Source organism: Lissotriton helveticus, chromosome 1_1 (assembly GCF_964261635.1).
Source record: "Lissotriton helveticus chromosome 1_1, aLisHel1.1, whole genome shotgun sequence".
In the NCBI taxonomy this organism is placed as follows: Eukaryota; Metazoa; Chordata; class Amphibia; order Caudata; family Salamandridae; genus Lissotriton; species Lissotriton helveticus.
In genome coordinates, this window is record NC_136057.1 from 1260314052 (window position 1) to 1260340349 (window position 26298).

General features: G+C 44.9%; 1 protein-coding gene across 1 annotated transcript in view; it reads left to right on the forward strand.

Annotated features, from left to right (window-relative positions):
* The window catches only part of LAMB1 (laminin subunit beta 1), a 298596-nt gene extending 273742 nt beyond the window's left edge, over nt 1-24854 (forward strand). Inside the window, exons 32-33 of the mRNA XM_078680114.1 lie at nt 9702-9861; nt 24496-24854. Of these exons, the coding sequence (XP_078536240.1) occupies nt 9702-9861; nt 24496-24632 (297 nt within the window). The 3' untranslated portion in view covers nt 24633-24854. The remainder of the gene's footprint in view (nt 1-9701; nt 9862-24495) is intronic.
* Nucleotides 24855-26298: the final 1444 nt, after the last annotated feature.

Genomic DNA, 26298 nt, shown 5'->3' on the forward strand with positions numbered 1-26298 from the left:
GGCAGCTACGTGCGCTTAATAAGACCCGTTTTCATTTCATTTCAAGAGCAGCAGGAAGGCCAATTACCTCCGAATTAGATCCTATGGGGCAGAATGTTCACCTGCTCGGGCCTAACGAAAGTGCCCTGCGCTATTCCTTAAATAAATAAATAGACGTGGCTGCTATAGTTGAGATGGACACGCTATAATTTAAATAAATACATTAGTAAAACCAGACATCCTGCTGAGATGTCATTAGTGGAATAGGGAAGATCATTAAAGAAAATAGTGCTCACCGACTTATAATGCAGACCATGTAACGCCACAAGTAAAAGGCCCAGCCGTTATGAGATGTAACCAATGCAGACAAGGCAGTACCAAGGAGGGACTAACAACCCTATTTACAAATTAGAAGCCAGCATTTACGAAGGACAGTGAGACAAGCCAATGACAAATATGGACGGAGAGTGGGCGGGGTTTCCAGTATGTACTCTAATATGCCATGCCTCGCAGAACGAGCAGCGCATGTGCTCTGCCACTAGGCTGGACCTAAAAAGGACAACGAAACAGCAAAAGCAATGGGAGCCCTGAAATACAGAGGCTCATCTTAAAGGGGTGGAAGCAAAACCCAAAGGCCCACTGGCAGAGCACCATTCCCATTGGGGCATCAACAGCAATAGAACAAGCCAGCTCAAATCAGGCCATGCAGCAGACCACGTATCAACAGTGGCAGCACCCAACGAAGCAACCATTTTGTGCAAGAGGAAGAAGAGGGCATACTCCCTGAGGAGGAGGAGCCACAAGTAAGTGACTTGATGAAGCAGGGCCCCACAAAACACCAGTGGGAGGCAGGATAGGAGATTACCCACAGGAGTGGGAAGAAATCACCACAGACAGTTGGATTTTGAGCGTGACAGGTTACAGATATTGCTTAGAACTGCTCAAAAAACCACCACCAATTCCCTCAAAACCAAAAGGATATCAAGGGAACGAGATCATTCTACTTAGGATAGGGGTCAAAGAACTCTTACAAAAGAAGGCGATAGAAAGGGTACCTGTAAGGGAACAAAACAAGGGGAACTAATCCCCTTACTTCCTGTTCCCGAAACAATCCCATACCCTAAGACCAATTTTGAACCTCTGGTTCATGAACAAATTCATCTGCATGCAACATTTCAGGAGATCAGAACTTCTGGGAGAAATCCCACTCCTACAAAATTTCGACTGTATGGCTACATTAGATCCCAAGGATGCCTACCTGCAAATTCCCATTAATCAAGCACACAAGAGGTATCTATGGTTTGCACTAGAGAAAGTACACTACAAATTCAGAGTACTACTGTAGGGAACTGGGTACTGGTTGTAGTATCCCCCCCACACACATTTTTGCTTGTTTTAGATGCAACTTTGAGGTGTACTGGGTCCCTGCTAACCAGATTTCCAGTGCCAGTGTTCTTTCCCTAAAACTGTACCACATATGGCACAACTTTAACAACCCCTGTGAGTCCCAAGTAAAATGCTACCCCTGGTACCTGGAAGATTTGGACTGAAGAGGGTTCAGTAGGACTGCAGCACAAATTGTGCCACCCTAGGGACCCTTCACCAAGATCATGCAAACTGCCATTGCAGGCTGCATGTCTTGGAGCAGAAAAACTGAAGAGTCAACATGGCACACAGGTATGTGTCATGCCTGAAGACACTTAATGCAGTATATCTAGCCTACAGTGGGCCCTACAGCCCTAAGGCATGGTTCACTATACTACATGTGAGGGCATAAATACATAAGCATTTATGCCCCTGTACTGGGCTGTTCGATTACTGCCAGTGTAAGTGAATAGAGAAGCCATGTTTAAACATGTGCTGAGCACTGGTGAAAACGAGTTCCAAAGCTACATGATGGTTTCACTGAAAATAGGGATGTTTGATATCGTATCAAACATCTCGTGTTGATGAACCTACACTGATTCCAGTTTTGGATTTATCAATACACGCACCCAGAGGGCACTTTAGAGGTGGCCCCTGAAATCTTACCAACTGCTGGTGGACTTACTGACTGGTTTTAGCCAGCCTGACAACAGAGATGAAGTCCTAACCCCCAAGGGTGAGAAACTTTGCTCTCAGGAGACCAGAAACTAGGCCAGCTCTGGCAGGGTTTGTCTTCTCCCCCTTGCACGAGATGCACTGCAGACTAGCCTGCCAAGGCAAGGGCGCTGCAAAGCCTTTGGTATGCGTCACTAGTTTCTCTCACAGAAAAGGATGCCAACCCTCCTGTACTGTTCTTTTTTTGACAGGAGGACAAGAGGAAAAAGTAGTTGGATTAGGAAGTGTACCCACATTTAGCCAGCACCACCCCTAGGGTGGGGCAGGTGATGTGGACCCCTCTCTTTAGATTTCTCCATCTTGTCTTAGAGAAAATTAACCAACCAGCATCAGGGTTATGCTCGCATCCCAACGGAAGTGGCCATATGAGGGTTTAGTCACCCTAAAGGTAAGCAGCCCATTAGGTGCTACCTGGCACTCCCTCGAACACCCCTAAATTCAGTATTCTGGGGAGCCCCTGCCACCAGAGAATCAGATCCTAATGACCTAAAAAGAGAGGACTCACCCAAAAGCTACGAAAGCGGAGAAGACTAAGCAGCTAAGGAAGCAACTCCCACAAATGGGAACTGAAACAGGAGACACTGGAGAAGTCCATCAGTCGATCTATTCACAACAGCATAAAACACAAAATGCCAACACTTCGCATCCAGGTTTGAACACCACTAGTCAGATGGGAATGCCCTGAAACTGAATTGGTCAGGGAGAATTGTTACACTTTTCCAATGATTCCCCTAATATCCAAAGTGCTGGAGAAAGCCAGACAGCCAGGGACAAACTTCAGCCTCATAGCCCCGCAATGGGCCAGACAGACCAGGTACTCAGATCTACCAGCGATGTCCAAGTGACAAATGATGAAGATCAAGATGGAACAGCAACATGGGCATCTTCACACACATTTGCAAAACATATACTCTGTGGATATTGAAATGAACAAGGAAGCACAGGCGGAACAAAAAGTACTTCAGCACCTGTTTGCAAACTCTTCCTCATTTCATACCAACCAACCTAAGGAAAGGGATACCACTACATAATCTAATACACAGCATGTGAATCCAGAAAAGGATTCAAGCTGAAAAATTAAATGGTTACAAACCAGTAGGAGTAGTTTTGCAGCTTGAAGAGTTTTCTGGATTCACATGTCACCCACCAACCTCCCCAGAAATGGGACATTATGTAACCAGGTTAGAACAACAAAGACAAAAGAAAGGAGGAAGAATTCCATAAAGACAGAAAAAAGAATCTAAAGATGGCAGCTATGCATAGGATCCAAGGAATATCCGGGGTACCATCTAATGTCATACATGGGACAGGCTTACCATCAAATGGTGGTCAACGACACCCATGAAAAAGAAAACAACAAAGACCATTCCAGACCCAACCACTAGATAGCTAAGAATGCACAACATGTGGATCCAGAAAACTCTTCAAGCTGCAAAACTACTCATAAAGGTAAGTAACCATTCTGTTTTGCAGCGTGAATCTTTTCTGGATTCACTATGCTGTGCATTTATCCACCATCTAGTGGTTGGGTCTGAAATTGTAGTATATATTTTTTTTTTCGTTGCCTGGTGGGCGTCGACATACCACCATTTGGTGTCTTCTGTGACATCGATGTGCTTCCTCCGTAAGCTCCCACCTTTGGTTGCCATCTTCAGATTCAGTTTTTTCCGCTGTTGGGTCTGGATCGAGACGGAAGGAGCTCCAGAACTTTGGAGAGAAGAATCCATGACAAATTTAACAGGAAAACAACGTATCGACACACCGGCCTTCGAGCTGGCGAACCGGAATGCAGAGAAGAGGAAAAGAACAAGACGCCAATTAAGTTCTGCAACTATTGCAACCACAAGTACGCACAGAAGGACCAGCATACAGTCTGTAACCTTTGCCTGCCGCTTGACCACCGCTCCGAAGACTGCAACGTGTGCTCGGCGTTCACCCCGAAGACCTTGAGGGTAAGGGAAGGCAAAGGAGAACGAATTACAACATGTAGAGTCAAGGACCACCACCATCGCTTCGAGACCTGGGCCTCTCCAGCAAGGAAGAGGATCGCGTCGCCAAAGGGCCTCAGGGTGACAAGGATGTGCACGTCCAAGCCGCCGCCGCCGCCGAAATAAGAGCACTGAAGGAGGTAAGAGAAACAGCGACCCCGCGACAGTCCACCGAGCCCCGAAAGGAGTCTCTCAAAGTCCTCAAAAACAGCCTTGACGTCGAAAATGTCGCGACCGCGGGCTCATGCAAAGACAAACAGTCCGTCGGTTCCTTTCACAAGGACTCCAGGATGGCGAAAACCCTTGATAAAACGGAGTCGTTGAAGAGCAGTCACGAGAAAGACTCCTCAACATCGAAGAAAGAGGGGGTGAAGCAAGCTTCGACTTCAATGTTAACAAGCGCCAAGAGAAAGCTCGAAAATCTTGACGCCGAAGCACAAGCATCGGAGCTCGAGAAGAAGAAGAAGAGGCTCGAAGCCGAAATGGCAAGTATCTTGAAGCGCAAGAAAGATTTCGCTGAGACAATGAAACAGTTCAATATTCTGCCTAAAACCTCAACACCTCCCGAAAGAGACCTCGAGGAACTACAGGTTCCTACAACCCCATAACCGGCTGATGAAGAGGAGGAGGAAGAAGAATACTACTTTGAAGCCGAGGGAGAAGATGAGGACCGAACCTATCACGGTTCGGCGACCTTGGAGACACAAGACATGCAGTGGAAAGATCTCGATGCTGGCTCACCAGAATTAGTTGTAGATACATACGTTTCGAGGCCCTCACCCCGACAACATCAGGATGAACAATCAAGTAACAAAGAAGGCTGCTGACACCTAAGGAGTACTGCTAGAGGAGGAAAAGCCTCAGTGATACTTTCTCCTAGAAACCTTGCTGCCCACACAAATAAGAAGCCAATTCTTGCCCATGCTCCCAAGTGTGCTGGACCATGGAAAGGAAGCCTTCAAGGAATCTGCCACATGCAAGGCAGTAACACCAAGGGGTGAGAAGAAATACAAGCACTCCTCCAAGGACCCAATGTACATCAGGGGTTCAGTGCCTGCTGACTCCATAATAGCTTACACAACCAGAAAGAGGGCTAATGTACCCACTAACGTGGGGCCACCACCAGATAAGCAGAGCAAAAGAATGGACCTCACAGGAAGGAAAATGGAACAAAGTGCTGTAATTCAGTGGCTCCTAGCCAACTCTAATGCCCTAATCAATAGGCATGCATACTAACACTGGGAGGAGGTAGGCGAAAAGCTCAAGAATCTGACATACCAGTTTAGAGAAGGGCAAGCCACTTGGGGGAAGAACATGGCAAATACATGTTTGAAATCAGCCCTAGATGCTGCGGAGACAGCAAACAGGCAGATGATGATCGGAGTGACGGAGAGAAGACACGCCTGGCTACGACTCTCAGGGTTCAAACTGGAAGTTCAAAGTAACATCTTGAACACCCCGTTCAATGGAGAACAACTGTTCGGAACAGCTGTGGACGACAAGCTAACTCAGCTGAAGAAAGAAAATGAAACTTCAAGTTCCATGGGGCACTACAATTCAGAGGTATGCGTAGGGGGACACAATCACGGAGACCAACAGGCTGAGATAACCACCAGCAAGAAGCCTCACACCAGACCTTTCAACAAGGTTACCAAGGAGGGGACCAGGGTCATCAACAGGGTTAACAACAAGGTTGGCACTACCAACAGGGGAGGCAATCCTCAGCGCACTCGACGAAGAGACCAACAACAGACAGGGGGACAGCAGCCCACCTCCAAGTGACTGCACTACAACCTTGGCGCACACTAAAAAGGATCTCAGAGGGCGTAACAACTAATACACATATAAAAACATCAGGTCCCACACAACAAGGAATACCTCCAACATGCAACACCTGTAGGAGGCAGAATAGGAAACTTCTTCCAGGAGTGGAAGAAAATGACATCTGACAAATGGATATTAAACATAATTCGATAGGGATATTGCATAGAACTGGCAAGACAACCGTCATGCAAGAAACCAAAGAACAAGGTTCATTCAAAAAGAGATCTGTCTCATTTGCTCGAAGAGGCACAAGAACTTCTACACAAGGGTGCTATAGAGAAGGATGCCTTACAAGGAAAGGAACAAGGGTGTGTACTCAATGTACTTCCTCATACAAAAGGTGGACGGAACATTAAGACCTATACTAGACTTAAGGTTCCTAAACAAGTTAATAAAAACTCAAAAAATCAAGATGGCATCCTTACAAGAAGGGATACCTCAGATACAGGTAGGGGACTATATGGCAACTATAGATCTAAAGGACACTTACTTACACATCCTCATGAACAACAGACAAAAGAACCTACTGCGATTCGTAATCAACAAAACGCACTACCGATTCACGAAGCTAGCGTTCGGACTCAAGTCCGCAACAAGAGTGTTCACAAAATGTATAGCAGCAGTAGCAGCCCACCTAAGAAGGCAGGGAATACATGTTTATCCATACCTAGATGACTGGTTAGTAAGGGCAAGCACATACAACCTTTGCAAACAGCACATAGAGAGGGGTCATAGAGACTCTGTTCAAGCTTGGTTTCTCAATACATTGGGAAAAGTCATCAATAACACCAGAGCAAGTGAAGATATTCTTAGGGGCAGACATCTATACAACATTAGGGAAGGTGTTCCCAAGCACAAAGAGGGCAATAGCAATTCTGAAAGAGACACATCTTTACCGCAAGGGGCAAGCTCTGACAGTGGGGAAGCTACTAGGGATGATGGCTTCATGCATTCATCTAGTCCCAAACATTCGACTGCACATAAGACTATTCCAGGAATGGATTCAACAAAAATGGTCACAGGCAACAGGGAGTTGGGAGGATCTACTGGTTGTCACACAAATAGTTCTTCAGGAGATGACATGGTGGAACAGGAAGAACATAACACAGGCGAGTTCTTTCACACAACCAACTCCAATAGTGACCATTACGACAGACTCTTCCCAACTGCGGTGGGGATCCCACATGAACAACCTCAGGGTGAGGGGTGTATGGACCCAGCAGGATGCGATAAAACAAATCAACTTCCTAGAATTAAAGACAGTGTTCCTAGCCTTAAAAGCCTTTCAGAAGGAGCTTTATGGAAAGAGGGTGTTGATTCAAACTGACAATTTAACTACAATGTTTTACATCAACAAATGAGGGGGAACACACTCATTAACACTGTCAACCCTAGCTCAGGAGCTATGGAGATGGGCTATCTCAAGGAACATAGACCTACTAGCAATCCATCGTCTAAGGAAGTACAATGTAGAAGCAGACCGACTGAGCAGACAAACATCAGTGTCCCACGAATGAGAGATGAATCAATCAGAAATTCTGAAAATCTCCTAAAGATGGGGGACTTCACAAATCTACTTATTTGCAACACCCCAAAATGCCACTACTTCACATCCAGACAACCATGCGCACGGTCCCTAGGGATTGCACTATGGATAGACTGGTCCGGGACGTTTGCTTACTCTTTTCCCCCCGATACCACTGCTGCACAGGGTACTCAACAGGTGCCGGATCAGCCGCATTAAACTAATCCTCATAGCACCACAGTGGGCCAGTCAAACCTTGTTCTCATTGATTATGGAAATGTCACAAGGCACAAGCTCTCCAACAGGAAGGACCTCCTAACTGTGCAAAACTGAAAGGGTCTACACCCAAAACCAGACAGCCTAAGCCTGGCACATGACTCCTGAGGACTTAAAATTTTCTCACCTCAAACTACCAGAGAGCACAATGGCAGTGCTCAGAGAGGCAAGAATACCTACAACAAAAAAGTGTTACACAGAAAAATGGAAACACTTCTCACTTGGTGCCATAGGGGAAAACCTTCAAAAAAGATCACAAGGGATTCAACAGTACTAAAATATTTAACATATTTACTACTGTAGAAACTAAGCTACGCATTTATAAGGGTACACTTGGCAGCAATCGTAGCTTACACAAGGGGAGAAACAGGAAAGAGTTTCTTCACATAACAAGTAGTCAAGAGATTCCTGGCAGGAGCAAAAAGGGTAGCACCTCCAAAGAGGGTGCCACCACCCACATGGAACGTGGTATTTGCTCAAATGACGGCATCATTTGAGCCAATACACAAGGCAACTTTACAGATGCTCACGCTTAAGACTGCGTTTTTAGTGGCGATAACATCACTACGTAGAGTAAGTGAATTGCAGGCTCTAACACTACAAGAGCCCTACTTCCAAATACATAATTATAGTATCGTCATGAGGACTGATCCACATTTTATGCCAAAGATGGTTTCTAAGTTCCATATTAACCAAACGAAACAAATACCAAGTTTTTTCCAAAACCCACGCACACGAGCAGAAAGAGCATTGCACACCCTGGACGCCAGAAGGGCACAAATAGTCAGGTCAAACCTTGCAAGGATCACCGCTTGCTCACTCAACAAGGAAGAAAGAAGCAACAGTGGCTTTCCTAGCAAACACCCCAATTCAAGACATTTGCCAGGGAGCAACGTGGTCTTCAGTGCACACGTTCAGAAAGCACTACTGTGTGGACATTCAGATGAACAAAGAAGCACAAGTAGGACAGAAGGTCTTAAAACACATATTCCCAAAAGAGCGTTGTTCTTCCACCCAGCCACCTCAAGACTAGCAAACCGCTACAAAGTCTATGCACAGCATAGTGAATCCAGAAAAGATTCACGCTGCAAAACGTATTGTTTCTTACCTGTCTGTGTAGTTTTGCAGCTTGAAGACTTTTCTGGATTCAATAGTGAACCCACCCACCTCCGCCAAGAAGATGACACAGGAGGAATAAACAAAGTGAAACTAGAAATGAACAAAAAAAAATAATAATAATCGGAAGATGGCGACCAAAGGTGGGAGCTTCCGGAGGAAGCATGTCGACGTCACAGGACACCAAATGGTAGTATGTCGACGCCCACCAGGCCAAGAAAAAAAAAGAGAAGGAATACTACAATTCCAGACCCAACCACTAGATGGCGGAATAATTTACAGCATAGTGAATCCACAATTTTCTTCAAGCTGCAAAACTACACCGACAGGTAAGAAACTATACGTTTTGCAGCCTGAAGCTTTTCTTAATTCATATGTGCCCCACTCACCTCCCCATTCAATTAGGCGTGCTTGACCACAGAAGGGAAAATAAAATTTGAATTTGGCAACTACATTTTAAGGCATTTTAGGACTGTGTTCAACGTCCTAGACAAATAGCACTGCCCCACATCTGGTCGATGGCAAAAGAACAAAAAACATAAGGACAGTTGCAGACTCAACCACTAGAGATAGTGGGATAATTCACAGCATGTGAATCCAGAAAAGATTCAAGCTGCAAAACTATTGCTACAGAAAAGTAACATTTTCCTGTCTGATAATGTTCCAACACCACCCTCTTCCCCCCCACTCTCCTTATTAGCGGAGTAAATACAGGTGAGTCACATTAATTTTATTATTGTTTTACGTGGGGATCCATTTCCCTTCCCAGACAGCAATTCAAATGATTTTTAATTGGTTCACCCACATAATAAGCATTTTCTGCTTGATTTTCTTAAGTGCTCATGACTGTGCAGCAGCTCACCACACTATTTTGTTTTTGCTTCAAACTTCAGGTCTTGGACAGTGAACTGAATGATAAATACAAATCAGTGGAAGACTTAATATCGAAAAACACAAAAGAATCTGAGGAGAGCAGGAGGAAAGCAGAAACTTTACAAAATGAGGCAAAATCCTTGCTGGCCAATGCCAGTGGTAAACTTCAGCTACTCAAAGGTAGGTTCACGTAAGTTTGGCAATCAAAATTTGCCAATAAAGTAATGCAGACCAAACAGTAAACATTTTTAACCACTTAGCCGCGGATGCGATTTCGCAGCAGTGCAGCGGTTCCGCGAAATGTGCGGGCCGCGACGGCCGTTGGACGTTCGCAGCACCAGCGAGGTAGTGCTCGCGACGGCCGACGGCAGCAGGGAAGGGGTTAATGTATACATTGAAGCTGTTTATTGTTTCCACTGTATACAGTTTTCAACTGGAGAGAAGTGGTAGAAGTGATGCCAAGGTATTTGACAGTTTCTAGTGCCAGCTGTGCAAGCGAAGTGCTGAGGTGTCCTTGAACCATGTGGCACTCTGGCACTGTTCGAGTTGATGTCATATGCTTGCACACTTCCCCACCATGACGAGTTCTATTTTGTAGTGTGTACACATTCTAACTTTACATGCTGTGCACTAATCAGACTATCAAAAATTACTGTATTTTCTCACTCTTAAACATGCTTGAAGCAATTCTGCAACAATTCAGAGCTGGTCTGGTCTCGTTTATGCTTTAGCAGGAGTTTCTCATATACATTGACAAGGCTGGATCCATGTTACATTTTCTGGATAGCGACTGACTTTGCAGACCCATTGTTTGCAAGTTCATCCTATGTGAATATCCTGAAAATGTTGCCTTAATCACGGAGTCTTGTAACTAAGCTGGACTCCATTCTGCAATAGAAAATAATTAAATGGAAACAATCTATAGAATCCCATTTGTCACATCTATATTTCCCTCAAATTCAGAAATGGGTCAAAATGAGAGAAATTAAAATAAGTGGTATTTACGTTTTGTATAAGTATCAATATACTATTTACTGTAGTGGAAAGAAAGCATTCTTATACACTTGATCAATTATCAAAATGAGGAAGTTCATGAAAAATGCTTCAGCTCTAATTCAGAATATTGCATTTAACCTGAAAGTCTAGTTTAAAAGCCAATTAATTTTTTTATACTTTTATAAAATGCTTATTTCTAGGTCTGCTCTTACTCTAGACCTTCTGATTTTACTAAAATGTTAATACTTATGGGGGCTTGCAGCCAGTCCTCTTCATCCATCGGTTTGTTGTTGTTCAACATTACCTTCTGCCCACTACAGCATGAGACCGTGGGTCAGCCTACTTCAGGTCGTGGCTAACTTCACCGCGGTTAACAGCATCCTGCTTTTTCATGAGGAGCATATTCACATAAAAAGTAGTTTTGTTTAGTGCCAGGAACTAAAATGATAGTGTGCTTTTTGTGAGCCAAATATATTTTTGCTCTATGCCATTGAAACATTTTTTAGATTGTAGAGGACCAGGCAGCTTCCCTAACAAAGTTTAATAAAAACCATGACAAAATAAGAAAACATTATTTGAATAAGCCAAAAGGCAGCAGACGTCAGTCATGCTAGCTTTGCCACTGCTTATTAGATCTTGCGCAGTGACGCTGTCAGACAGCTGTAGAGGAGATTGGCCCCAGTTCACCCCCTTGACCATCACCTACCCAGCCGGACATTGGGCATAGTTCACCTTGTCTCCCCGTTGTATTTCAACTCCCTCTCTGGTGTATTTCTATACCCTCCCCCTCCTTCCATCTTTTAGTTCTATCCTCGTAGCCTATACATCTATTCTAAACTGTTTTTCCCGAATGTTGAGACCTGAGCAACATGGCTGATGCCCAATGGAGTTGCTAGACAACTAATGAGGAGATTGGCCCTGCTTTCCCCCTCGACCGTCACCTACCCAGCCGGACATTGGACACAGTTCTTCCTCGTCTCCCTGCTACGGCTCCTTCTTCCCCTCCTTTCCAATAAATCCTCTCAACCTCGTTGTTTGTTTACTGTACATTATTACGATATTGCAACTGATGCAATTTGTAACGCAATGTTCCTCTGTTATAGCGCTCTGATACCTACGGGTCTAGCCAGCGCTTTATAATCATTTTGATGTACCTCCTAATGCAGCGTTCCCCTGGTTAAGTGCTCTGACACCTCTGGGTCTAGATAGTCACAAATCAAAATAATCTAAAAAATGGTGTTCGAGGTATATGAGCGGCAGATTACACACTGTGCATAGATTGCCACCTAGTGTTGGGCCCGGATGTCTGCAGTTTGTTGTTGTCCTGAAAAGCTCTTTGGAAGTCACAAGATAGGTGACTCCTCCTTTGGACCACATTGCGCATGGGCATCGGCTCCATCCTCAGATTGTTTTTTCCCGCCATCGGGCTCAGATGTGTTTCCTGCGCTCCGGTTTGGAACCGAATTTCCTTTCGATGCGCAATCCTCACCCGGTTCGACGGTATTGATTCTTCTACAACTTCGAAGTCTTCGATTCCGGTTGTCGACGAAGGCCTTCGGGCCGGCTTAGGCCTCATCTTCTGGCTCTTGGAAAGGACGCCATTCAAGAAGTGTCCTCAATGTGGGTCGAAGTTTCCCCACACTGATCTACATGAGGTGTGCAACCTTTGCCTCTCACCGGAGCACGAGGCTAAAGACTGTTCCGCTTGTGCCTCTTTCCACTCCAAGAAGACGATTCGGTACCGACGAGCCCGAAGAACAATGGCTCGTCAGTTTCAATCCCAGACGACCTCTTTGGAGAGGGCGTCGACGTGCCAGAACACCAGCACGCTGAAGAAAGCTCCAGCTCTTCTGATGCTGAAGACTCAGATGTCGAGGACATCACTCCAGCTCAACGGGTCGTAAGTAAGACCGTCGACACCAACCCTTCCTCGACACCCTCAAAAAAGGCTTCGGTCACACCCTCACCTACGGGCCCGGGTGCACACCGAGAGACTGCTTCCCACGCCCCGCCTTCGGGCCCGGCAAAGAAGCCTACTAAGCCTTCAGGCTGCTCGGGCTCAAGCCAGCCTATTCCCGGTGCCGATCTGATACCGACACCAAAGAAGGAGCCATCTTCCTCAACCACGCTGACCGTTGCTCCAACACCTAAGCACTTGGCGCCGAAGACTGGCAGCGGCTCATCCATGCCGAAACCTCACTCGGAGCTGAGTAAAAAACAACTCACACGCTTCGGAGCCGAAGAAATACCCGAAACCGAAAAAACATGTTCCGGTAAAGGACATTTCAAAAGGCCACTCTTATACACCAAAAGACTCTAGACCATCTACAGACTCGGTGCCGAAAGAACCTCCGGAACAGAAAACTTCGATGCCAAAGGATCTGCCCTATACAGAATAACTTTTTACACCAGATCCTCACCAAAAAACTATTGTTAAAGAACCTAAGACTGGCCAACTAGCTCTTAATTCCAAGAAGAAACCACTAGAAGCACCAGCACCACCTCCTCCTCCAAAGAAGAGACATTGCAACCTCTCCATTAAGGGTCCCTTTTTCACTACCTCCCCATACTGTTCCTCCTCCTACACCTCCTCCACCACATCATTCTCCTACACCATCAACTAATACAGATGATGATGTGGATACAGACTCTGATGACACAGGTGGGGGTGCACATGACCCAGCTGGGACCAATAGTCCCCCTCAGTCATGTAATCCTTAGGATGATTATAACACCCCTGATGTGCCTTACGTCCCACAAGATGATGTATACCCGTCCAGGCCTTCCCCACCAGAGGACACTATAGGTTTTAACCTACTAGTCCAAAGAGCTGCCCAGTACCATGGGGTTGACATGCACACTGATGCTGTGGAAGATTTTCTTTTAGACACTTTTGATAACACACAAAGGTCTACTGCCATTTTGCCAATGCTTAAAGGCGTCATTAAGCACGCAACAGGTTTTTAAAGATCCTGTTAGGGCTCGGGTCCTCAACCCTCGGATTGAGAAAAAATATAAAGCTGCCCCTACCGACCCTGTTTACATCAAAGGTCCAGCACCACTAGATTCTTTAGTAGTGTCTAATGCACGTAAACGTGCTAATTCACAAACATCAGGCGAGGCCTCACCACCAGATAAAGAATCTAAGCTCCTTGACGCCTCTGGTAAACGAACAGCGTCACAGGCAGCTAATATTTGGCGCATTGCCAATACCCAAGTATTTGTTGGCAAGATATGACGGGGCACATTATGATGAGCTGGAGTCCATAATGCAGCAACTACCAGACAAATTTAAAAATATGGCCAATTAACTCATACAGGAAGGTAAAAATATTACTAATACTTCCATTCTTTGTGCCCTAGATGCTGCAGATACTGCCTCAAGGGCAATCAATACCAATACCCATTTGCGGAGACATGCCTGGCTACGTATTTCAGGTTTTAAACCTGAGGTACAAAATTCCATCCTCAATAAGCCATTTGATGAGACACATTTATTTGGGCCTAATGTTGATGTGTCTTAAGAAAAGATGAAAAAAGACACTGACACAGCAAAGTCTATGGGAGCCTTGCAGCTGCAAGCTCCCAGACGTTCTTTTCGTCGCTCATCATACAGAGGCAACACAAGAGGCTACTCCTCTGAAAGCCCCTCCACTTCCTACAAAACCCCTAGTCAATCCACATACACTAGGGCTACCAAAGAGGGGGTTACAGGGGTAACAAAAACAAAGGCAGAGGCAAAACCAATAACTCCCGCTCTGCCTCCACCCCTACCCAATGACTTTCATCCCCTTCCCCCCCAACATTCCACTCCTGTGGGGGGAAGACTGCAGCAATTCCTTCCTGCCTGGATCAACATCACATCAGACAGGTGGGTGCGACAGATTATTCAGTCAGGTTACTGTCTAGAACTAACATCTACCCCCCCCCCCCCAAACATACCAGCCAAACCGCGTCCAATGTCACAAGAACATCTGTCACTGTTCAAGCAAGAAGTAATGTCTCTGCTACAAAAAAGGTGCAATAGAACCAGTTCCTCTGCACCAACAAAACAAGGGGGTTTACTCCCTATATTTTCTTATTCCAAAAAAAGGACGGCTCTAAGGCCTATTCTAGACCTCAGACCGCTAAACATATACATACAGTCAGACCATTTTCACATGGTCACACTCCAACAAGTCCTTCCTCTCCTGTTACAAAACGACTTCCTTGCTACTCTAGATCTCAAGGACGCATACTTCCACATTCCCATTCACAAGGCTCACGAAGGTATCTCAGATTTGTAATAGACGGGCAGCACTATCAATTCAGAATACTCCCATTCGTAGTCACAATAGCGCCAAGAGTTTTCACCAAGTGCCCAGCAGTAGTGGCAGCACATGTACGAAGACAGCACATACATGTCTTACCGTACCTCGACGACTGGCTCATAAAAGCCAGCTCATACAACCAGTGTGTGGAACACACTCACGCCACAATCCAACTGCTGCACAACTTGGAGTTCACAATAAACCACACCAAGTCTCATCTGCAACCATCCAAAGTACAACAGTACCTCGGTGCTACAATAAACATCTCAACAGCGCTAGCTTATCCCACTCCAGTAAGGATAACCATCATGCAAACCCTTCTCACAAAGATTCAGCCACAACACTCCCTTCCAGCACAAGTGTTCATGCAACTCATAGGGATGATGGCCTCTTGCATTTTCATAGTGCCCCATGCAAGACTTCAAATGCGTCCTCTACAAGAGTGCCTTTTACGTCAATGGAACCAGGCTCAAGTTCAATTAACAGACCTAGTTTGGGAGACGGTCGGACTCATCGCTCTCTGCAGTGGTGGAACACCAAAAACCTTTCCAAAGGGCAACCGTTCCTAGAGCCAGTTCCCCAAATAGTCTTGACAGGGAATGCATCGCTCTCCGGCTGGGGAGCCCACCTGCTGCAACACACCATGCAAGGCAGGTGGACACCACAACACAAGTTACTCCATATCAATCACCTAGAGTTACTAGCTATATTCCTAGCACTGAAAGCTTTCCGAAAACAAGTGTCAAACAAGGCTGTGTTAGTCCGCACGGACAACATGACAGCCATGTACTGCATTCAGAAACAGGGCGGAACACACTCCCTGCAACTTTCTCAACTAGCTCAGGACATATGGCGCTGGGCTATACCTCAAAACATATTCCTTCTAGCCCAACATGTTCCAGGAGTACAAAACACCATAGCAGATCTGTTAAGTCGTCAGACACAACAAACCCACGAGTGGGAACTTCATATGCACGTTCTTCAACCATTCTTTCAGATGTGGGGACAACCTCCGATAGATCTCTTTGCCACTCATGAAAACTCCAAATGCCCAAGCTTCGCCGCCAGATATCCACACCCATTGTCCAAAGGCAATGTGATATGGATGAACTGGTCAAACAGATTTGCGTACGCTTTTCCACCTCTACCACTCATGCCACTCGTAGTACGCAAACTACAGCAACATTCTCTAACCCTCATCCTAGTTGCTCCAACATGGGCCAGACAGCTGTGGTACACAACACTGCTACAACTGTCTGTGGTACCGCACCAAAAATTATACCTGTCTCCACACCTTTTAACACAGAACCATGGAGAGATCAGGCACCCGGACCCAGCTCAGCTCAACCTAGCGATTTGGCTCCTGAGGTCTTAGAATTTGGATATCTGAACCTTCCTCCAGACTGCATGAATGTCATAAAAGAAGCTAGACGCCCAACCACTAGAGCATGTTATGCAGCCAAGTGGAAACGCTTTGTAATATATTGTCACAACAATAATACTAACCACCTTAGACGTGTCTATTCAACACATCATAGGATACTTACTGCACCTCCAAAGATGTAATTTAGCCTACACGTCCAATAGACTGCATCTTACTGCATTAGCAGCATATTTGCAAAACAGACTGCATCTATCTCTGTTCAGAGTGCCTGCTATTAAAGCCTTTATGGAAGGTTTTAAAAGAATAATTCCTCCCAGAGTGCCACCTTCACCTGTGTGGAATTTAAACATTGTTCTCACACGGCTAATGGGACCTCCCTTCCAACCATTAAATAATTATGAACTACAATTTTTAACATGGAAGGTTGCGTTCCTAGTAGCTATTACTTCTCTGAGTATGAAGAGTTAGTGAACTACTATCACTAACAATTCAGGAACCCTTTTTGCAAATGCATCTTAATAAGGTTCTTCTACGTACTAATCCAAAATTCCTGCCCAAAGTCATTTCTCCCTTTCACCTCAATCAATCTGTGGAACTGCCAGTTTTCTTCTCGCAGCCACAGACATTAGCAGAAAGAACTCTTCATACCCTAGATGGCAAAAGAGCATTTCTAGAATACATCGAGAGAACACAACCCTTTCGTAAGACAAAACAACTTTTTGTGTCTTTCTCACCACCGCACAAGGGTAATACCATTTCAAAATCTGGGAGAGCTAGATGGATTGTCAAATGCATACAGATTTGTTACCACAAAGCTAAATGTACGTTATCTGGTCCTCCTAAAGCCATTCTACAAGAAAAATAGGGGCTTCAATGGCATTTTTAGGGAACATTACCCTAGATGACATCTGCAGAGCAGCTACGTGGTCTACACCGCACACATTTACAAAACACTATTGTGTAGATGTGCAAACCAAACAACAAGCTAATATGGGCCAGGCTGTTCTCAAAACATTATTTCAAACTACTGCAACAGATAGGGGTGGTCGCCGCTAAGAGTGGGTACTGCTATACAATTTATGCACAGTGTGTAATCTGCAGCTCATATGCCTCGAACGCAAAATGCTACTTACCAGTATGCATCTGTTCTTGGCATGTAGAGCTGCAGAGTTACACACGCCCACCCGCCTCCCCGGCTACCCTTGTCTGTTCCAGTATCATCTTAATTAGATACAGCTTACATGGACATCCTTCCTTTTCTTGCAAAGCTCCATCATTTCCCTAATGGTGAAAAACAATCTGAGGATGGAGCTGATGCCCATGCGCAATGTGGTCCAAAGGAGGAGTCACCTATCTCGTGACTTCCAAAGAACTTTTCAGGACAACAACAAACTGCAGACATCCGGGCCCAACACTAGGTGGCAATCTATGCACAGTGTGTAACTCTGCAGCTCTACATGCCAAGAACAGATGCATACTGGTAAGTGGCATTTTCCTTTTCCTGAACGTTAAGACCTGAGCTACATGGCGGATGACCTGTGGTGCTGCTTGACAGCTAATGAGGCGATTGGCCCTGGTTCCCCCCATTGACCGTCACCTACCCAGCCGGACATTGGGCATAGTTCCTCCTCGTCTCCCCACTATTACTCCTTCCTCCCCTGCCGCCTACGATTTATTGAAACATTGTTTATGTGCACTGTACCTTACTATGCTCTTGTTTCTGATGTAACTTGTAATGCAACAATCCTAAATGTAAAGCGCTCTGATACCCTCTTGGGTCAAGTTCCCATTTGTCTTCCGCCCACTAAGCATGATGCATGGGAAAGTCAGTCAGACTACTGGCACTGTCAGTGATAGCATTCTGCACTTTTGTAGGGAGTACATCTGCACACAAAGTAGATCCCTTCAGTGCAAGAGACTACTACTACAGCAATGTGTGATTTTTCAAAATTATATGTTTTTGCTTTTAGACAGCTTTTTTTTTAGTTTGACAAATGCCCAACAGCTTCTCCAACAAGAACGTTTTACAAAAATCCATGGAAAACCATAATTGACAAAACCAAGAGACTAGCAGCCAACTTCTTACCGATTGGCTTTTGTCAATGCTTGTTTTATTTTATGTCTGCCTATGAAGCTTTTTTCCCGAAATGTTCACGTTTGCTGTATGAACGCATAATGGATGCATTGTATCATACTGACATATTGTGGCTAAATCTGGAAACGTACTGGAGAGTTAGTTAAAAAAAAAGTTTTTTATTTATACTACTGGGGTTTAGATCTAGATTGTCACTCTAGAGTTTATTGAAACATTAAGTTTGCCTCATCCATTGAGATAGTGACTGGCACCATAAAATGCCCTTTCAATTGGCTCACTTTTAATATTTCAATTTCCTCGGTCTTGATCGGTGTAGAACCTGCTTAGCTCCACCTGCCCTCTGGATTGTGGTCAACATGACTGATCCTTCTGCCAACATGAGCAGAACTAATATGTCAAGAATATCATTATTTTGTGCCTGGGGTGAACTGAAGAGGAAGGTGGTGGGCCATATTTAGAGTCTGAAATATGTTATTTTAATTATGCAGTTTCAAAGTATTTTGACTGGCATTTGAGAGGATTTTAAAACGCAGAGCACTTCTTTTAGCCAGAGTTCCACCAAATGTTTGCAAGGAATGACTCAACACCTCTTGTCTAGTGTGTTTACTTTCCTCTCGGCAGGAAGTTTAAGTAGGAATGACTGTATCTCTGAGATCAACAATCTGTGCTCAACTCTCAAGGCTTGTGATGGTGACTTCTGAGCAAGATGATGTTGAGCACTCCAGTATGTGCCAAGCTTGAGGAGTTTTCCAAGCAGTGACTCAAACAAGATGAAAACCACATGCAAGGCACGGGGTTCCATCTCACCATATTCAAAGTGACAAAAGACCATCCTTAAGATAAAGGTGGTCAATAGCTTTCATACTAGGGTCATATTAATGTGATACAAAGGGGCAAATAACTATGTAAGTATGCCCGATACCGTCTCAGTCCTGGGACCGACAGTGCTCTGTTTGGCAGTCCCAAGAGCCTAATTAGGTTGCAACCGAACACTGTTCGGTCGTATTCCTGCATTTCCGTGTGGGAGCATGCATTACGGCCATAATCCGGTCTTAATACATGCTCCCGTAGGAAAAATGGGAGGTGCTGTTCATACCTGCACTCAGTCGCGGGCACCTCGAGGAGCCTGCCACAGGGTACAGGGATCAACAGGGGCCTCCGCCCCCAACTGGAGGCCGCACAACACGCTTTCCGACATGATTTTCATTTCAGACAGGCCAGCATGGAAATCATGCCGGAAACCGTGCATCATATTCCCTAGGGCCCTCCTTTGGGATTACGAGCCAGTTCCGACTGGCCTACGGGCTCAGGGAACCCATTGGAAGCCAGCTGAATCACCGGCCGGTTTAGCTTCCGATCACCAGCATTGTATTGCAGCGGTCAGAAAGTAAACCGAGGGGCTGATTGCAATGCAGCTCGGAAGGCTCTCACCGTCGGTTAGAGCCTTTACGGGCCGCATTGTAATCTGCCCCAAAGTGTCCCAATCCTGATATGCATGGATAAAATATCCTTTGATTAAGAATGTCTAATGTGAGGATTTGATGTCATTTTAGGTAATTCTCTGACTGGCAACATGCATATTATAGGTTAAATTTTAGATGTTGCAAAGGTCATTGCTGCTGATCAATACCATTTGGCATGCACAGGTGATCACTATTGGGCACTAGAGTTTGAGTCATGAATGTGGTGTCTATAGCAAAATAGTGCAATTCATATGAATCACTAGCAGACATTATGAATGTGACACTTTCTGATATTCCCTTCAATGTTCCTGCAGAATGTGATGTTTCTGGTAGAGACTTTTTGTCATAGATTCCTCACCTTTTGAACTTTCCCCAGACGGAAGACCTGATTTAGATCTTGGTGAATGGGTTACTGTTTCACAATGGTTACAGATATCCCATCCACCGAAATATAAATACTGTTTTATCCTGTGAGATTTATATTTAGGCAGACTGTCTATCCAGCACCTTTGTGATGGAGTACCCTGTCCACCAAATTTAAATCAGGCCCTGTCTCTGTAAACTTTTCAGCACTATTTCTACATGCTAGAGTGTGGCGTCTTGTGGCTTCATACTAACACCGTTCCACTCTGCAAATGAAGCACAGCGCCTATATAGGTATCACTCCTGCATGCTGATGTCACTTTCTTTCTTTCCATGCCTGCTAATGTGGATCTGGAGATCCTTCTCATCTCTCTGTTCACAGAGTCGGTGTGCCAGAGGTCAGTCTACATCTCGCTCCAACTCCTCCGTTAAGTATAAGAAATGCAAGAAGTTGAAGCAGGATTCCACTCCCTTGTGCCATTCACAAGAACTGGTGTGGGGCGGCACCACCCTTCTTGATCTCACTTCAAAGTCGTCTGACCTCTGTGCCATTACCGCAGCTGGTTCCAGCACCATTTGAGTTTTTGGGGCCTTCAGCCATTCCGTACCGGATCGAAGAGTTCTGTGCAGCCATGCTCCAGCTCTTTAGGTCTCTTCCAACTCCCTCTGGTGCACCTTAAGGCCCAAGACTCATTCCACCAGGGATATCCCCTATTGGTTTTCCCTCTGTACCAGCTGGACCTTCCTCACTTACCTTGCCTCTGGCTCTTGTTAAGACTCCTTTGCTTGTGCCACAACCCACACCTGCCCCATTCACGTTGGCGTCTATACCGACTTTGCTGCCTGAAGAAATGGCAGCTCCAATTGTCCTTCTGACACTGACTCAACCGCCAGTCTGACCTCGACTGCAATCATGCCTGAATCCACCTGAGGCACCGCTTCCCTAACTAGAAGTACCACAGGCTAGACAACACACTCTTCATTCCCTTTTTGGGACTGACTGATAATGACCATGATCTGGGTGATGAATTTGCTCAGCTCCACTAAGATGGCAATTATTGCAGGACTTCTAGGAGGCTAGTGGCTTTGATACCTCCCCAGGGATGTTTTTTTTTTTCTCCTCCTAGACCTGCCACAGAAGAGCAAAAACAACCTGGTGATGGATGGATGGAATGCTTGAATTAATCTGTCACTGGCAGTCCCTTGGGCCACATCCCAATTCTTTGTTTTTCGCCCACCATGTCACCTCTGTTTGGACCCAGCCATATGCAAATCAATTTTGACCCTGTTCCTCATGGGAACAGTCCAGCCTGACCTGCCAGGCCCTCTCTGAATTGGAACACTGACAGCCTAGTGATCACCAGCACTAGCAGCCAATGAGTCTACCTTTCACGTACCGGTATTCTCCTTGGCAGTAGACAAGTGCCAGTACTCAGAGTGGTAAAAATAACAAGTGCTGTTAATAAGTACCTGTGAGTACTGGCCCGTTCAAATCACTGCACGTAGCACACAGAAAGTACTTCAGATTTGTATTAGAAGGGAAACAATACTAATTACTAATAAGGTCCTGCCCTTTGGAATAAAGTCAGCACCAAGAGTCTTCACCAAGATATGGGTATTGGTAGCTGCACACCTCCGAAGACAGGCAATACATGTCTACCCATACCTAGACAGTTGGCTGGTCAAAGCAGACACCTTACAATTTTGCCAGGAGAATGTGACAAAGGTAGTGAATTGGTAGAAATTCATCTCCAAACCAGGAAAACATTTCTGGCAGCAGGCTTCAACATTTAACTAGCAAGGCCTTACCCTACAACACGGAGGGTTCAGGCCATACTTGCTCAAATTCTCCTCTACTAGATGTCACAAGCTCTGACAGTGAGGAAGGTAGTGAAGCTTTTAAGGATGACGGCGATGTGGTACTGCAATAAACAGGGTGAGGTGAAGTCATGGACCCGGTGCCAGTAGGCCCTGTGTCTCTGTAAGTCGCTGGACCACCAAGGAATTTTCCTAGAGCCACCTGGCAGAATCTTTGAATGCTAGGACGAATTAGCTCTGTAGTTTCTATAGTTGAGGCCTGGTGGATCACAAATGGCAGCTACATCTGGAGGAAACGCAATGTCGCTTCTGCGATCGGTGAGAACCTTTGCTCCATCTATTCGCCACTACCAAACATGTGCAATGTGAACGTTTACGTTTTTATGGAGTTGACAAGATTTCTCTCGTTTGGAGACATGTTCCACCTTGTGTGGAACTCAGGACTCTTTTATGCCTTTCCATCAATACCCCTCCTGACCCGAGTTCTACAGAAGATCAGAGCAGACCAGACACAAATCATCCTAGTGGTCCCGGATTGGCCACAGAGAGTAGGGTGTCAGGAACTACTGGCCTTGAGCATATATCCTTCAATCAGGCTGCCCCTCCTAGAGGACTTTCAGCTGTCCGCAACATAGCGGGGTTCTGCATCAGTGCCTTTACAATGTCCACCTTCATGCTTGGAGGTAGAGTAGCAACAACTGAACACCTTAGACCTTCGTTAACAGGTTGTTGTCATCTTGGCGTCCACGACAAAATCTGTATACGCCTATCACTAGGACAAATTTGTGTCTTAGTGCAGCACTTGCAAGAGTGACCCCTAAAGGGCCAAATTATCTGATGTTCTGTTATTTGTTCTACCTCTTGCCCAGTAAGGCTTTGCTTTAGGCACAAGTAAGGGCTATCTTTCGGCCTTCTTACAATTGCCATATCAGCCTTTGTTTAAGTTGTTGGCTGTGATGCGATTTTTGACAGGGCTGCAACTCGTTTGCCCCTTGTTTTGGCATGCTCCAATGGGACCTTGATCTAGGCCTGACTTATCTGAGGTGCTCTCTGTTCGAGACCCTTCACAGCTGTCCCTTATGGCTCTTTACCATCAAAACTGTTCCCTTTTGCCATCACCTCTGCACGGCGTGTGAGTAAGCTTAAGGCTATTTGTGTCCATCCACCTCACAATTCCTTCCTCCCACCAGACAAACTGGTTCTGTGGACACAGGTTTACTTCCTGCTGAAAAATGTGGCACTGTTCTACATCGGTCAAACCATCACCCTGCCGGCGTCTTATGCTCCACCCTACCCTTCTAAGGAGGAGGAGAGACTTCATTGCTTGTTCCCAAGAGAGGATTAAGCTTCTACATAGATCATAACAAAGACAACTGGGTGGATGATCAGCTCTTTGTGGGGTTCGCTGGAGGGGAAAAAAGCAAGGCCATTCAGAAGAGAACCAACTCCCGCAGGATCATTCTCTGCATTAAGATCTGCTATGCATTAGCCAAAAAGCAGCCTCAGGAAGGACTGCTTGCTCATTCTACCAGGGCCAAAGCTGCTACCAATGCGTTAGCTTGCAAAGTAACTGTCCTAGACATTTGTCAGGCAACTACCTGCGCATCCCTCCGCACGTTCACAATGCATTTTTGCCTGGACAGTCCGGATCGTAGAGTGGAGCACTTTGCCTGCTCAGTCCGGCAGGCCTTTCTGGTTTGAGTCCTCACAGACCCACCTCCAATTAGGTATTTCTTTGGCTATCTATTAAAAAGCTGAGGAATCTGCTGCTAGAAGTCCCTGTTAGAAGAACATGTTGCTTGCCTTTGGTAACAGTCTGTCTGGTAGAGACTCTATCTAGCCACAGATTCCTCACTGATCCTCCCTGTTCTGTGATTGAACTCTACCCATTAATAATATCCCAAGTTTCAGAATCTGCGCCCAGTCCACTTATTCGGTTTTTGGTTTCCAAGTCTTGAGGTGCGTACCGTCTTGAAAGCAACTGTCAGTGTGCGGAAGTGGTGCCTATATAGCCCTGCACGTCATTTCATGAGCGGAACCTTCTGTGCACCGAGGTATTGCTGAAAACTTTCCAGATGCAGTGACACCTGAGTAATTTTCATTAGGTGAGGAATCTGCAAATAGATGGTCTCTATCAGAAAGCGCGATACCAAAGGTAAGTAACTTGTTCATCATTTTCACATAAAATGACAAATCTAAGATTCTGCGAGCATTAGTGATGCACAGCTGTACTTCTTTTGTTACATCTTAGGTTTCTGTGTCTCTGCTGCTTCACAACTCTCCCTTCTTTGTTGTGTCATTTTGCTTTTACATAGCATTGAATTTAATCTGAACTTTTTGGTCCTATTGTTATTAATTCTAATGAGACCACGTTTATTTTAACAGATCTCGAAAAGACCTATGAAGAAAATCAGAAAACTTTGGAAGAAAAAGCAAGACAGTTAGTGGAACTGGAAGAAACTGTGCGCTCACTCCTGCAATCTATCAGCCAGAAGGTTGCCATATACAGCACTTGCTTGTAATCACAAAGTTAAAAACTAATGCACAATTGTTGGGACCAAAGTTTTTATAACTGCATTCCTTCAAGTACACTTTAAATGCTGTATACACTCTAGGCAGTAACTTAAAAGCGAAAAAAGAGGTGTTACATACATACTGCCTTTAACAACCAAAATTCCAACCATTTGATGCCTTAAATGTTTTTACATTTTATAAAAAAATAAAATTCATTGCTTTTTCAACCATTCGGTTTGATGCATTTAATGTTTCTTTCCTCTTATGTTAAGTTAGAGCATTTTTACAATGCCCAGTCTGCCATTAGTATCACCTAATAGCAATGTATGGGACGCTCTCCAAAAGAATTGTAGACTTCTGTTGCAAACCAGGGTCTGCTTATATTTCGTCTATTAAATACTAGTCTGTCTCAAGTGGTGCATTCTTATTCAGTGGACTGACAGTGCATGGTTTTGGTGTTGGAGAGGTGTGATTGTAGAGCTTTCCCAAATATGTGCACATGTTATTCTGACAGCCTGCTTTATTGCTCTGTGGCATGTTTGTGTGTTCCGTTTCTTGGTGGCACATGCTATTGAGTGCACCATTATATCCAAGTACAGGGTGTGTTTGTGCTGTGCTGGATGTTTGATAAATGTTCAGGATTTTCTGATGGGTGTGCCCTGTCTGTATGGGAGTAATGCACTAAATAGCCAAACATTCCAGCCATGAAGGACTTTCACTCGCAGAATGGATTCGTTTCCCCCCTTCCTTTAAAACAGTTGCACCCGTATTTTTGCAGTTTCGTAGTTTTGGGTTGTTATATGAACTTTAAGCATTTTGAGGTGTTTTTGTGGTTTTCTGATCACAAGCATTTTCATGGCTTTATTTTGGTGCCTGTTTCTTTCTCTTTTCGGGATGTGGAAAGGATATTTCACAAACCACAGACGTTTCTCAACAGAATTTTGTGAAATAAAACATTATTTTGCTTAAAATAGTGATTTGTCCAATGCAGCGTTTCCCAAACTTTGAGTCGCGGCACAATGGTTGGTCACAAGTCGATTACTTGGGGATCGCTAAAGTCCTGGCATACATAAGTAAGCACATTTTTTATAGTTATGCATGGTCTTGTTTTTACTGTAATAGTTTAATTATTTTTGCAAATACTTTTACAATACATATCTTAAGACCAGGCCAGTCAGTCTGCCTGCACCAATTACAGCTACTCTGAGGAAGCAGGAAATGAAATTCCTTAGAGGAGCTGTAATTGGTGCAGACTGACTTGCCGCCTTTTCTCGACACAATGCTTTCCACCTCGTAGAAGAGTAACAGCACATTTCCAGCAGTGGGGAATAAAATGTAATTATGACGTGGCTAAACTCGCAGCCCTTGTGCCAATAATCCACTCTGCAATTTAAAGCCATGTAAGTTTGCACCATAGAATCTGCATCCTCAGTAAATTAGCAAAATTAAGCTACATAAACACACTATTCCTTTTCATTTTGAAATATTTTGTTTACAAATTTAATGCAACGTGACACGTGGATAGGCGTAGGCGCATCCATGTTCCCAGTGGTGTGTGTGTTTTTAGCATTAAGCTATTTAAATCGTTTTGCTGCAGATTAACCACTGACATATTTCCACGTCTTCACATCTCCCTATCTTCAACAAGAACATTCCCAAGATATGCAAAATTGC